This window comes from Perissodus microlepis, chromosome 14 (genome assembly GCF_051167445.1).
Source record: "Perissodus microlepis isolate ML-2025 ecotype Zambia chromosome 14, ASM5116744v1, whole genome shotgun sequence".
NCBI lineage: Eukaryota > Metazoa > Chordata > Actinopteri > Cichliformes > Cichlidae > Perissodus > Perissodus microlepis.
Genome location: NC_140474.1, coordinates 10,713,261 through 10,725,261, shown reverse-complemented (window position 1 = coordinate 10,725,261; position 12,001 = coordinate 10,713,261). Strand labels below are relative to the sequence as shown.

General features: G+C 39.6%; 1 protein-coding gene across 2 annotated transcripts; it reads left to right on the top strand.

The window, feature by feature from the left end:
* The first annotated feature begins 135 nt into the window (after positions 1 to 135).
* On the top strand, positions 136 to 10,921 carry apbb1 (amyloid beta (A4) precursor protein-binding, family B, member 1 (Fe65)). 2 transcript variants are annotated; one of them, XM_084950820.1, is made up of 14 exons: positions 136 to 288; positions 878 to 1,525; positions 2,083 to 2,288; positions 2,374 to 2,433; positions 3,332 to 3,411; positions 3,487 to 3,553; positions 3,808 to 3,954; positions 4,250 to 4,377; positions 6,661 to 6,775; positions 6,896 to 6,980; positions 7,065 to 7,145; positions 7,260 to 7,375; positions 8,077 to 8,253; positions 8,419 to 10,921. In XM_084950820.1, exons 2-14 carry the CDS (start codon positions 895 to 897, stop codon positions 8,572 to 8,574), a joined length of 2,049 nt encoding a protein of 682 aa, XP_084806946.1. In that variant the 5' UTR covers positions 136 to 288; positions 878 to 894; the 3' UTR covers positions 8,575 to 10,921. The 2 variants fall into 2 exon arrangements, with proteins under 2 accessions (XP_084806946.1, XP_084806945.1); XM_084950819.1 differs by having other exon boundaries at positions 137 to 288; positions 873 to 1,525.
* Positions 10,922 to 12,001: the final 1,080 nt, after the last annotated feature.

The window sequence follows — 12,001 nt, the reverse complement described above, 5'->3', positions numbered from 1 at the left end:
TGCCCATTCGGTAATCCCCCCGCTCAGCGTCTAATCAATATTTCCAAAAACAGTGTGAAGGACCGGTTTTCCTTCATTAGGTCTGCCTCCTGCTCTGTGCCTGAGTGGCAGCAGTGGGCTCTGGCCGTGACGTTAATCCGTGACGCAGGTTCGCCCTCCATCACTAGCCGAGCCCACAGACAGAAAACACCACCTAGAAACCGAGCGAGAGCCCTCACGATCTTTGGAAATATGTAGTTACGCTACACATTTTAGCGCATTTCGACGACAAAGGAGTTTGGTGAGCTGGTGAGTCAAAATTTTTTAATAAAAACAGTGCTGCTGCAGTCACTTTGCTTCTGCAGTTTGGTAATGTTAGCTAGCTAACCGAGAAGCTAACATTAGCCTAGCAAAGATGTCGGTGATGGCGGACGGTGCCCGTTATTTCCAACTGCGGCGATGTTATCTAACAAGTAAAACCACGGTATTTACCTAGGTTTTATTAAACAATCATGTGAGTGAACCTAAATAATGACCCAGGTTGATACAGGCTCTTTACAGCGCCCGTTTATCTAAAAAGAAAAAGGTCGTGTTGGCAAATGGAAGGTGAAGCTGCTGAAGTGCGTTTTGTATTCGTCTGAAACCAAACAGTGAAAGTTGCCAGTAAAATGACCAACCCGGAATACACGAACAAGAAACGGACTTCATCCTTCATATTTAAACATTATTACTTCGCTGAAAATTTAACATTAAACGGCCACTGTGAAATATTTGAATGTATTTGTATCAAGTGGTCGTTCTATATTTGAGAAACCTTGATGAGAATCTTTGCTAAAATCACTGCTAACTAGTATGCTAAAGGCAATGCTAATGTATTTTCCCCTCTCTATCAGAGCAGCTACATGGACAGTTACCATGGGTGGTCATGATGATGAAGATATGACATATGTTGTGAATAAACAGAAGCAAGACGAAGAGCTAAAGAACAAACTGAATGACGGCAGCCACTGGTGCGACCAGGAGTCCACCGGCAACAATGCCAAGTGGGTCAAGGAAGGCCAAAACCAGCTGCGGAAAGTAGCGGAGAACCAGCAGGACCAAGACCACAACTGCAATATCAATCAGAATGGGAACAGGGAAGACTTCCCTCACCAGAACACCACTCAGGAAGATCAACAGGGTAACGAGGAGCAGACCAAGTCTCCCAAAATCGCAATGACCCCTGGCCTCAGTCAGGAGGAGTCAAAGAACATCCTTAATGAGCCGCTTCTCATTGACACCCTGGAGTCCACAGAAGAGAAAGATAAAGAGAGAGAAGAGGATGATAAAGAGAAGGAAAGTAAATTGGAAGACGATGAAGAAACATCAGGTGACACCAGAGGAGAGAAACTGGCAGAAGACGAGAGTAATGTGGAGTCTCAGAGAGTGGGGAGGAACGCTTGCCTGCTTTTTTCCAACATGAACGGGACACCAAGTGATGAAGAGTCCAGCTGGCCTGCTCTGTCTCAGGACAACACAGCTGACAGCTCTCCAAATGGCAACAGAGGTAAAAACTAAACAAAACACACAAGGTGTTTAGACAACGTTATATGTTGTAGCTTGTGCAGATATTAAAAAAATCTGAAGAATACACCCTGTTTATTAGCATCATACTGCAGCTAATAAGAAAAGCCAAAACGGTCAAAATAGAAGCAACACAGGATGATTTGGCTGCTAAACATACCAGTAAAGAAGATAGACTCCTGGAAATAGTGAATTATCATCTCTTTATTTAAATTCCAGTTTGATTGTCAGATGCTATACTTTATTACTTAAAGAAAGATTATTTTTAGTTATTATTAGTTTAAGCCTTTCTTTAAAAAAAATAAATAAATAAAAAATACTGCAATATTAGGGTTTTTTTTTTCTCAGGGGCAAAATTTAGAAAGCAGAACAGCTATTACATCTTCACCAAAGCTTCCAAAGGCTGGTTGTGTTGACCAAATCAAAAAAAGTAAAATGTTTTTTTACTTTGTTAATTAGATAATTAATATGCATTTCCATGCATTTAGTTGAGATGAAGTTACCTACAGTAACCTTGGTCTCCTACTTCCCGCCCTTCAGAGTCTTTCTGGGATTCCAGTGCTTTTGAGACAGACACAGACCTGCCCTCGGGATGGATGAGGGTGCGAGATACATCGGGCACGTACTACTGGCACATTCCCACAGGCACCACTCAGTGGGAGCCTCCTTCACCCCTGGGTAAAGTTGGGGACTCCATGATGTCCTCCACGATGTCCCTGGAGACTACACCCTGCGAGGAACCTGAGGTGAGGTCTAACCAGCATCCTAATTTGACAGAGGCACTGACAAGTCAAACTGTTGTTAACGGTAAGTCTTGTCACATTTTTCCAGGAATCTTGGGCCCAACTGTCCAGCACTGATGAAGGTGTTGGTGAAGGGGAACTGTGGAAGGTAAATCATGGCTAGAGTTTTATTCAACTCACCTCTTTGAAATGTCTTTTGAGTATATTTAGTAGGGTTGTGCGTAACGAGTCCTAGAAGATTAAATGTTGCTGTCATCGCTTAGTTAGACAAATTTTTCAGTTATCAATCTATAAGGTGGAAAGTAAGACAGATGTTCTACAGTACTTTGATCTAGAACAAGGATAGTTGTATGTAATACTCAAATAAACCAATGCTTAACTACATTCGCTAGGTGGGATGCTTACATCCCTGAAGAATGAAAGCTGTTGGTTAGCACATTTAATGTTATTCAGAATCTGCTAACAAACCTAGATAGTTCCTAGATTCAAGATAGTTTATTGTAATTTCGGATGGTATTTGCAGAAATACACAGGCTGAAACAAAATGTTGTTTCTCACCAGCCTCTACAGTGCAATAATCAATAACAAAATAACAACACATCTAACAATCAAGCAGCAAGTTGCAAAGACACTTGGTAAACTCAGGTGTAAACAATCACATTAGGTAGCAGCAGGCCTCTCACAGAGAGGGTGTGCAGTGTTATGCCACACATTTCAGACATTTAAAATAAGATCTGACTATTAAAGAATACGATTCATGGATTAAAAACACCCTAAATAGAAACAGACAGTTTTTTTTTTTGATGGAGACTATTTACCCTAATTCATTAGAATGAATTAGAACTTGATTTTTTTTCCCTGAACTTTAAGACTAGCTCACTAGTTAAACGTTTTTGCATTCTCCCATTTAAGACTAGTAAGTTAGTCACCAGGAACAACCCTAAGCCTTATAGTATTTTGGACAATATGACAGAATTTACATACCTTTCATGCACACGTGCTCTGTGATCAAATGGCTCCATCTGCACATAAATGTTTGTCTTTAGGAGGAGGGAGAAGTTGCATCTGATCAAAGTCTGAAGGAGTTTGAAGGAGCAACTTTACGCTATGCATCTATCAACCTGAAGTATGTGGTGTTAAAACTTTCTAATTAGTCAGTGTTAATTTTGGAGATGTTTAACTTTATTTTCTGTCATTGTAGTTATAATTGCTCCCAATCTGAGGATGAAGAGAAGCTTGCTCCACTCTGCACAGACTTAGAAACTAAGGTAAATCATCTGCTTAATTTTAGATTTTTTCAATATGTTCAGATTAGTTGGGTCTCAGTTTTCATTTTAGAAATGCTGTCACAGAAAACTGGCATTGGAATGGGTCTCAGAGATGTAGGACATATGAAATGTGTAGGGGCGTTGATTATTTATCTATTTATTTACCTACCTACCAAAGATTAATAGTTTTCTGCACATGAAAGAGTTTTTTGTGTCCTAGTTTATACTAATATGCAGCACTTTTGTACTGTCAGTGTTTCGCAGTGCGCTCTCTGGGCTGGGTTGAGATGTCTGAGGACGACATGGCACCTGGCAAGAGTAGTGTCGCTGTCAACAACTGCATCAGGCAGCTCTCTTATCACAAACACAACCTTCATGACACCGCTGGGATCTGGGGAGAGGTAAGATGATTGTAATGACACACGCACACAGATATGTTCATGACATTTTATGTAATGTTCTTTTTAATAAGAATTTCTTTGAATGTGCAGGGCAGAAACATGTTTCATTTAGTGGTTGATTCCAACCACAATTCGTCTTTGATGATTTGATTGAAAATGATTGATAATGCTCCATTTCCATTTCTAAAATAGTGTTTTGAATTCAAGAGAAATACTTGAAGTACCGTGGGTAACAACATTTTGTAGAAATGTGTGCTTAGTCTGACTACTCAAACTGAAACGTGTGTTGTGACAGGGTAAAGACATGCTAATGGTCCTGGAGAATGACACCATGAAGTTGATCGACCCGCTGGGCCAGACTCTGCTTCATGCTCAGCCGATTGGCAGCATCCGGGTCTGGGGTGTCGGCAGAGACAACGGCAGGTCAGTGTCCACAGCACAAGGGCAAATTGAAAATGGCAGAACTATAAAATGTATTTAACTGCCTTCTTCAGTCAGTTTTGAAAACAAATGTAATGTCATTGGCTCGGCTGTTTTTTTTATGATACTTAAAAAATGTAATTTTTAACTTTAAGCTCATATAATTATTTTTTTTTTTTTTAATTGGACATGCATTTTTTTCTTCTTTCTATTAAAATGTAGCTCGCATTTGTAATTTGTTTGAGGTGCTCAGTGACAGCATGTTTCTAATGAGGCTATTTAAATCTCAAATTAAATATATCTCCAGGCTTTTTCCTAGGTTAAAATCTACCTTTGGAGGGCATGTAAACGTGATTGGATTTTTTTTTTTTTTGTTTTTGCATTTCCCAATTTTTGAGTTACTTTGAATAGTGACAAGCACAATGTATTTTAAGCTTAAGTAAATTTAACACCACTTTATAAATGGAGGGGGGCAGATCATATCTTGCATATCACAATCTTGATAACTATCCTGATGGATGCCAAAATGTTTAAATGGAGTGGAAATCCTACTCGGTTTAAGATTAACTGAAGTTTGCTGTGATGACTTCTTGCATTGAGTGAAATTTAGTTTAGTTGAGTTGCTGAATATTCTTCATAACTTCTGACTGAATAAGCTGCTTTGTTTTCCATATTTGAATGTTTTTTTTGCTGTTTTTGTATTGAGTCCTTACTCAGTGACTTAAAATGATGTGCTACAGTTCTGAGGTCTGGCATGGTGGCTGTGTTAGTCTTTATTTTGCAGCATGCTGCTGCCCTCTGCTGGATTTTTAATAACATTGCCTCCTGTTGCTGATTTCTTAATAATTGTGTATTTCTTTCTTTTCTTTCATGCTGCATTTTCAATCATGAGCAGGGAAAGGTATCCATTAATGATTACTATTCTAAAAACTGTATATAATTCTTGTTGTGTGCCATTTTGTTGTTATTTTCGTGTGTGTCTGTCTAGAGCAGGGCGATATGACCCAAAATATTTATCACGCTATACATTTGAAAATTTGCAATAACGATATAGGGGCGATCGTGGCTCAAGAGTTGGTAGTTCGGAAGGTTGCCGATTCGAGCCCCGGCGTGAACAGTCTCGGTCGTTGTGTCCTTGGGCAGGACACTTCACCCGTTGCCTACTGGTAGTGGTCAGAGGGTCCGGTGGCGCCAGTGTCCGGCAGCCTTGTCTCTGTCAGTGCGCCCCAGGGTGGCTGTGGCTACAATGTAGCTTGCCATCACCAGTGTGTAAATGTGTGTGTGTGTGAATGGGTGGATGACTGGATGTGTAAAGCGCTTTGGGGTCCTTAGGGACTAGTAAAGCGCTATATAAATACAGGCCATTTACCATATAACTGATGATATAATTGACACTAGGCAAAATACTTTACAACTCCACAACTTTGATATTTTTTTTGCACTAATAATGTATTTTTACTTAAACAAGCAGCTGTTTTTTATGTGCATTAAAGTTATATAAAAATTTAACAGTGCAAATGCAAATTCCTTGCTGACAGTTTAACCAAAAGGCATTTCCAGTGGAAATTGGCCGACATATCCTCAGCATAACCATGTATAATATCCACAAAACTTAAAAAGAGGTTATATACACACAATACGGTAATATTATGTTGAAGCACAGTACGTATCACTCCGCGAGGCTCCTGCCTACAATAGCCGTAATGCTCCGACAATCCATCAAGCGGTGCGGGTTTGTAGCTTAGCAAAGTTGTACTAAAACATTTGACAGATTTTCGACCGCCGTGTGCCACATAAAATCGTTTCAAGGTCAGTAAACACAACCAGAATTCATACATAAGGCACACGGGATTATAAGGGGCGCTGTCGATTTTCAGAAAAATCAAAGGATTGATTTTAAGTGTGCCGTATTTTCCAAAAAACACGGTAGCATGCTCTACCAAAAATAGTGCTTTGTGCTTTACAAACCAATTCTGGTTCCTCCGTTTCTTTCAACGATCTGCTTTTGCCCTTCTCATTCTCCGTCGCCTCCATGCTTTTTCTGCCATGTGAGTATGAAAACAAAGGCACTGCGCATGCGTGTTTTACCCATATTCTATCGCGATATTTCATTTTCTTATCGTTGCCCAACATTATACCGGTATTACCGTAGCCGACATGATATGGCCCAGCCCTATGTCTGTCTGTGTTTTATGTTCACGTAAGCTTGTATTTTTAAAACCGTATTTTTAAAAACTGCAGATTTAATAAGCCACTCGGTATATGTATATAATCTTTCTCCTGCAGGGATTTTGCTTATGTCGCACGAGACAACCTGACCCAAGTTCTGAAGTGTCACGTTTTCCGCTGCGACTCGCCCGCCAAGAACATTGCCACCAGCTTACATGAGATGTGTTCAAAGGTTAGCCCTTATTAGATTTGTCATTATGAATTCAAAGAGTCTCAGCTGATTTTGTGGTGTTTTTTTTTTTTTTTTTTTTTTAAATTAAAATTCACAGTTTCTTTCCTTATTTAACTTCAGATAATGATGGAGAGAAAGGCCTCCAAGCCAGGGGTGAGCAGGCTCAACTCTGACCCAGGCAAACCTGTGGTCATCCCTGTTGAAGGTAAAGCAAAGTTAGACACTTTGAATGTCCTAATTTCTGAAAGCATAGGAACAAGTTGCATAATGTTTCCTCACTTCTTAACAGAGTTTCCAGCTCCAAAAAATGAACTCTTCCAGCGCTTCCGTGTTTATTACCTGGGCAATCAGCCTGTGGCTAAACCCGTTGGTAAGAAAACGCCTTAAAGTGTGTAACTGCTGTGCTAAATACTTCTATTGTACTTTGTCATGCTGACAGTGTTTGTGATGTGCTGATCATATATTCTGTGTGTGTTCTTTTCAGGTATGGACATAGTCAATGAAGCACTAGAGACAGCAATGAATGGCAGAGATAAAAATGACTGGACTCCTGTCTCTGTGAATGTTGCACCAGCCACCCTCACAATACTTTCACGACAGGTATTGGAAAACAGTCTGAACATGACAGAACAGTATGGGGAATTAAAGTCAGTGACTGATTGTCATCTTCACTGGTCCTTTTCTGAGTTGACATCAGTATGTTTAAAATGTGCGATGAAGTCATCATCAGTGATAACCCTAAACCTAACTCTATTCTGTGCGAATAAGTCATTTTATTTACTTTTTACTTAGAATAATTTGGGGGCATTAAGCTACACACACAGGAGATATTTGTAAGGACAGTCCTTTTTGCTTTTGTCCGCTTTTTTTTTTATTTTTTATTTTTAAAGTTTTGTGAGAAATAGCAGTGATTCTCATAGTCTGGACTCTGATATATATCACTTGCAGTAACCATCCTAGAGGATAAACTTAAAGGTTTTTCTTTTGGAATTGCTTTGAAAATCAAATGATTTTTCTATGACTAGGATTTTGCGATTTACTCTAAAATTACCATGAAATATTTAGATTGTAAGGAGAAACTGAACAGATGAAGCAAAGCCACATACCAAGTGTTATACTTTGTTTTCCTGAACTCATCTTGTATATTGCTGTTAGTTGAAAAGAACTTATAAAGTACTTCATTTTCCTTGTGTGATGATCAGAGTTGTGTCTGAGGGTTAGGGTGGGCTGCAGAAGATTTCCACATTTTAAACAATTTTTTTTGCCTGGACAACCTTTGTATTTTTTATTTTAAACTCTAGGATGAGGAGGTGCTGTCAGAGTGCAGGGTGCGTTTCCTGTCTTTCATGGGTGTGGGGAAGGACGTCCACACCTTTGCGTTCATCATGGCGGAAGGTCCCCACGATTTCACCTGTCACATGTTTTGGTGTGAACCCAATGCGGCCAGTCTGAGTGAGGCGGTGCAGGCTGCCTGCATGGTGAGTCACATGAAACACTCACCATGAGTCAGCATGAGACTAAACTAAATAAGAGTTCCTGTTTGTCCTTAAGTGGAAAGATAATTTGGCACAGTTGTGGAATCCAGTGTTGAGTCTTGTCTTTGTCACCTTAGACACATGTTTTTGGTTTTGTTCTCTTTCAAGCTTCGCTACCAGAAATGTTTGGATGCACGTCCGCCCAGCCTCGCCTCCTGCCTGCCCACGCCTCCCGCCGACTCTGTGGCTCGCCGCGTCAAGAAAGGCGTGCAGAGTCTGCTCGGCAGCTTCAAGAGCTACAGGTCAGGATCTCAGTCCCCGTGAGCTCGAGTGCAGATGATACACTGTCCTTTCAACACAGGACCCATCACAACAGCCCCCGTTTCACTCTCACTTGTCCTTCTCTTCATCCTTCTGCCTTACGACTTGTCTCGTCACTTAGTCTACAGTGTGCAGAGTAGTTTGTGGGGAAAATGTGTGTCTGAAAAGATTGCATTTATTTATATATTTTTTTCGGCTTTTACTTTATACAAGAATTTTAAACTCTCATCTCCAAACAGATGAGCTCCTGGCATCAAATGTTGTCTTTGCCGGGACTCCTCCTGTGAGTCTTTAATATTTTTGTGTTTTAACAGAAACAATGCCGTGAATGTTGAATATGGATGTATTATATTTTAAATGCAATGCTAGATTTTGCTTGAAAAAGAGGTTGATAAATTCCCTCACACATATGCTCTCGTCCCCTCGTACCCCTCAGTGCAATTATCATCTCCGGCACTCCTCCTTTTCTACTGTTTTAAAGACCGTACTGTAAACCACTCGTGGTCGGTTGGTGTCAGATCCCCAAACTGATTTTCTAAAACATCACAGCATCTCTCTCTCGCTCACCTTAGGTTGTAACAAAAGAGTTTTAGATGTCTCGGTGATGTGCCACGTAGTCATGTACCCCCCTCCCCGACTCAAACAATGTATTTTCAGTCTTCCAAAGAACTCTACGGTCATCTGTCACATAGTGAGCAAACACTGATTTGAGTGGAGTGTGTTTCTCATTCATTCTGCATGAACATTTGCAAGTTCAGTGCTAGTGTGCAATAATCAGATGTTCCAGTGCGGTTGCCATGCGATTATTTGTTCACTTTATTTGAGAGAGTCTGAAAAGATTTTGAGTGAGGCTAATGGAACAACAGAGCCATGTTTAAAATCATTATATTATGATAGATATAATAGTAATAAAAACAATCTACAAACTCTGGGTTTTCTCAAAGACATTTACCACCAACAACTTCTGAATAGTACTGTAGAAACTCACCACAGGCTGCATGTTTTGATAGCTTAGAGTTTTTGCTGCTTGCAGCATTGTAGTGCTTAAGAGCCATCAGTGTATCCTGTAAATTCTTTCTGTGTTTCTGTATGGTAAAAGAGGAGGCTGGAGCTGATGTGTTGTTTCGTGTTACATAGGCATGTCACTCTAGGTAGTGTCAGTGTTTATCATAAGCTAGCAGTAGAAAGTTAGACTTCCTGTCAGGTTCTTCAACACTGAAAAGTTGAGAGCAAGTTGATGTCTGTATTTAGTTTGTCACAGGGAAACCTAGAGATGATCTCTAAGTGGTTTACATTTTTATTCTTTTCCTAGGCCAGACTTTAATGTGTGTGGGTACCTGGCCGCTCCAGTTAATGTATTTTTTATCGTTTTCACACACTACAGTGTACACATTTAAGACGATTTTCACATTAGCTCGTTTAGATTTAGTTTTTATAAAGAACACACTACTAAGCCGAGTTGTATTTTATCTTTGTGTCTGTCAGTGAACAATACTGTATGTAGCACAATAGTAATAGTCATCTAATGTTAAAGATGCAGTTTGTGAGATGTTTTGGACACTAGGGGGCGTCTGTTTGACCATGTTGTATAAAAAAATAGTTTCACATCAAATGCATCGCCACAAGTAAATGACAACACATAATAATATACAAGGAATCCAGAGTTAAAATTGTGTCTGAAATATCTTTAATTCATTAATATATAAAAGATAAATATATTTTATGGAACATTAAACCCCCTTAAATGCATTTGTGCAAAATAATGCACATCTTTTCTCTAAGATAAAGCCATTTTTAAAAAATGATTTAAGCTAACGACTGACGTTATTCATTTTCTGACTTAGTCTCTTAAATAACACTTTGATATAGTTAAAAGCTAAAATCAGAGGACCAGCACTATGGAAAGTGTTTAATCTATATTTAAAAGATAAAACCAAATGTTGGTGCTTCAGACAAGTGTGACAGTGTCGTTTAAACAAGTTTTTTAACATCTGTTCATTTGTCTCCATCCAGTTGTGGAAGCAAAGCTCCATGCTGACCTCTCCATTTGTTCAAACTCACAACACTAAAACTCTTACCAACTGCTTCTTTTATGTGCGTAAAAAAAATATAACACTACTGAAACTTAGACTACATTGACTCATATTACTGCCTTGTCACTCATGTGTCACTTGGAATTATTGTGCTTTTTCTCCTTCAACAATTGCTGTGTCCAGTCAATGGCAACACTAAAGCCAGATGAGTTAAAGAACATTAGCAGATTAATTTATTTCTGTTCATGTAAATTAGGTGTATAAAATGTATGTATATAAAAGTCACTGCACAATAAATGTGAACATATCATAACTGATTATCTTGTGGTCTTTTAATGTCGTTTTTCTGGTTGTGTGAATCCAAGTGTCTCTGGGGAAATTGGTTTCCAAAGGGCAGAATTAGATCCTATAGCCTGAAAATGTCTCCTTGTGGTTGTAGAAGCGTTGGATGTTTTTCTTTCTCTATCAATGCCTTTATCTGCTATTGTTAGCTGGTCCATTAAAATGGAAAGAACCAAGTGCAAGCTGGGTGGCCCTTTTTTGAATATATTGTAAAGCTGCTGACACTAGTGTTACCATATGTATTGACAAAGCAGTCACACAGTGTATTAGCAGATAAGATACAAAACACTAGACACCACCTTCTCCCTCCACCAGTCACCTGTTCAGTTGATATCAGCACTGCTGCACCCACCTGGTGAGTTCAAAAGGATGGGTTGGGCTGGGTATTGTTTCCCTAAAAGATATCTTTGGAGATCAAAGGTGCGCATAAAGTGGAACCTCAGCAGCAACCGCAGCCTGGTAATAATAGGCTCTGCTATCTCCACACAAATATCTGGACTGCTCCGCCAGCGGGATCCTGCAGCAGTTTGGACGGATCAAGGCCCAGGCTGTAATCATTTCCTTTTGAAGAGCTAGACGGGGACTCTGTGCTATGTGACTGACTGACTGCTGTTTGTAGAGATTAAGCATATCAAAGTTTACAGGCATCCTCTGTCCTATTGCATCAGGTGTTAAACGTGTCTGTAAAAACAAAAACGATGGCTGCTTTTATTGACTGAGACACGGCATGGTCAGTTTGCATGCGGACTAGAACCATCTTTCTAAACTCTTCTGGCTTTATAAAGGTAATAGTTTTATACTGAATTTGTTAAATAAAATTTAATTAGTTACAGTCACAAAGAAACAATCAGCATTTCAGAAAGCAGCACAGGTAGCCTGGACAGTAGAACCATCTGCCTAGTGCTTGGGGACACTTTGTAATGGTGCAACCTCTGGGGGTACCTAATGTTGTCTAGAACCAGAATGTTGGTAACAGATCTTTTGGTTTGGGTTTTGACGAAGTCTTAAATTTTGATTGGCTCCAGTTTACAAAGGTCAACTTGAAACAAAATGTG

Excerpts from the sequence above, each read along its gene's own strand:
- apbb1 (XM_084950820.1), top strand. The coding sequence starts at position 895 with ATGGGTGGTCATGATGATGAAGATATGACATATGTTGTGAATAAACAG. Across the intron at positions 4,378-6,660 it reads GTCGGCAGAGACAACGGCAG|GGATTTTGCTTATGTCGCAC; the intron begins GTCAGTGTCCAC and ends TTTCTCCTGCAG. Across the intron at positions 6,776-6,895 it reads TACATGAGATGTGTTCAAAG|ATAATGATGGAGAGAAAGGC; the intron begins GTTAGCCCTTAT and ends ATTTAACTTCAG.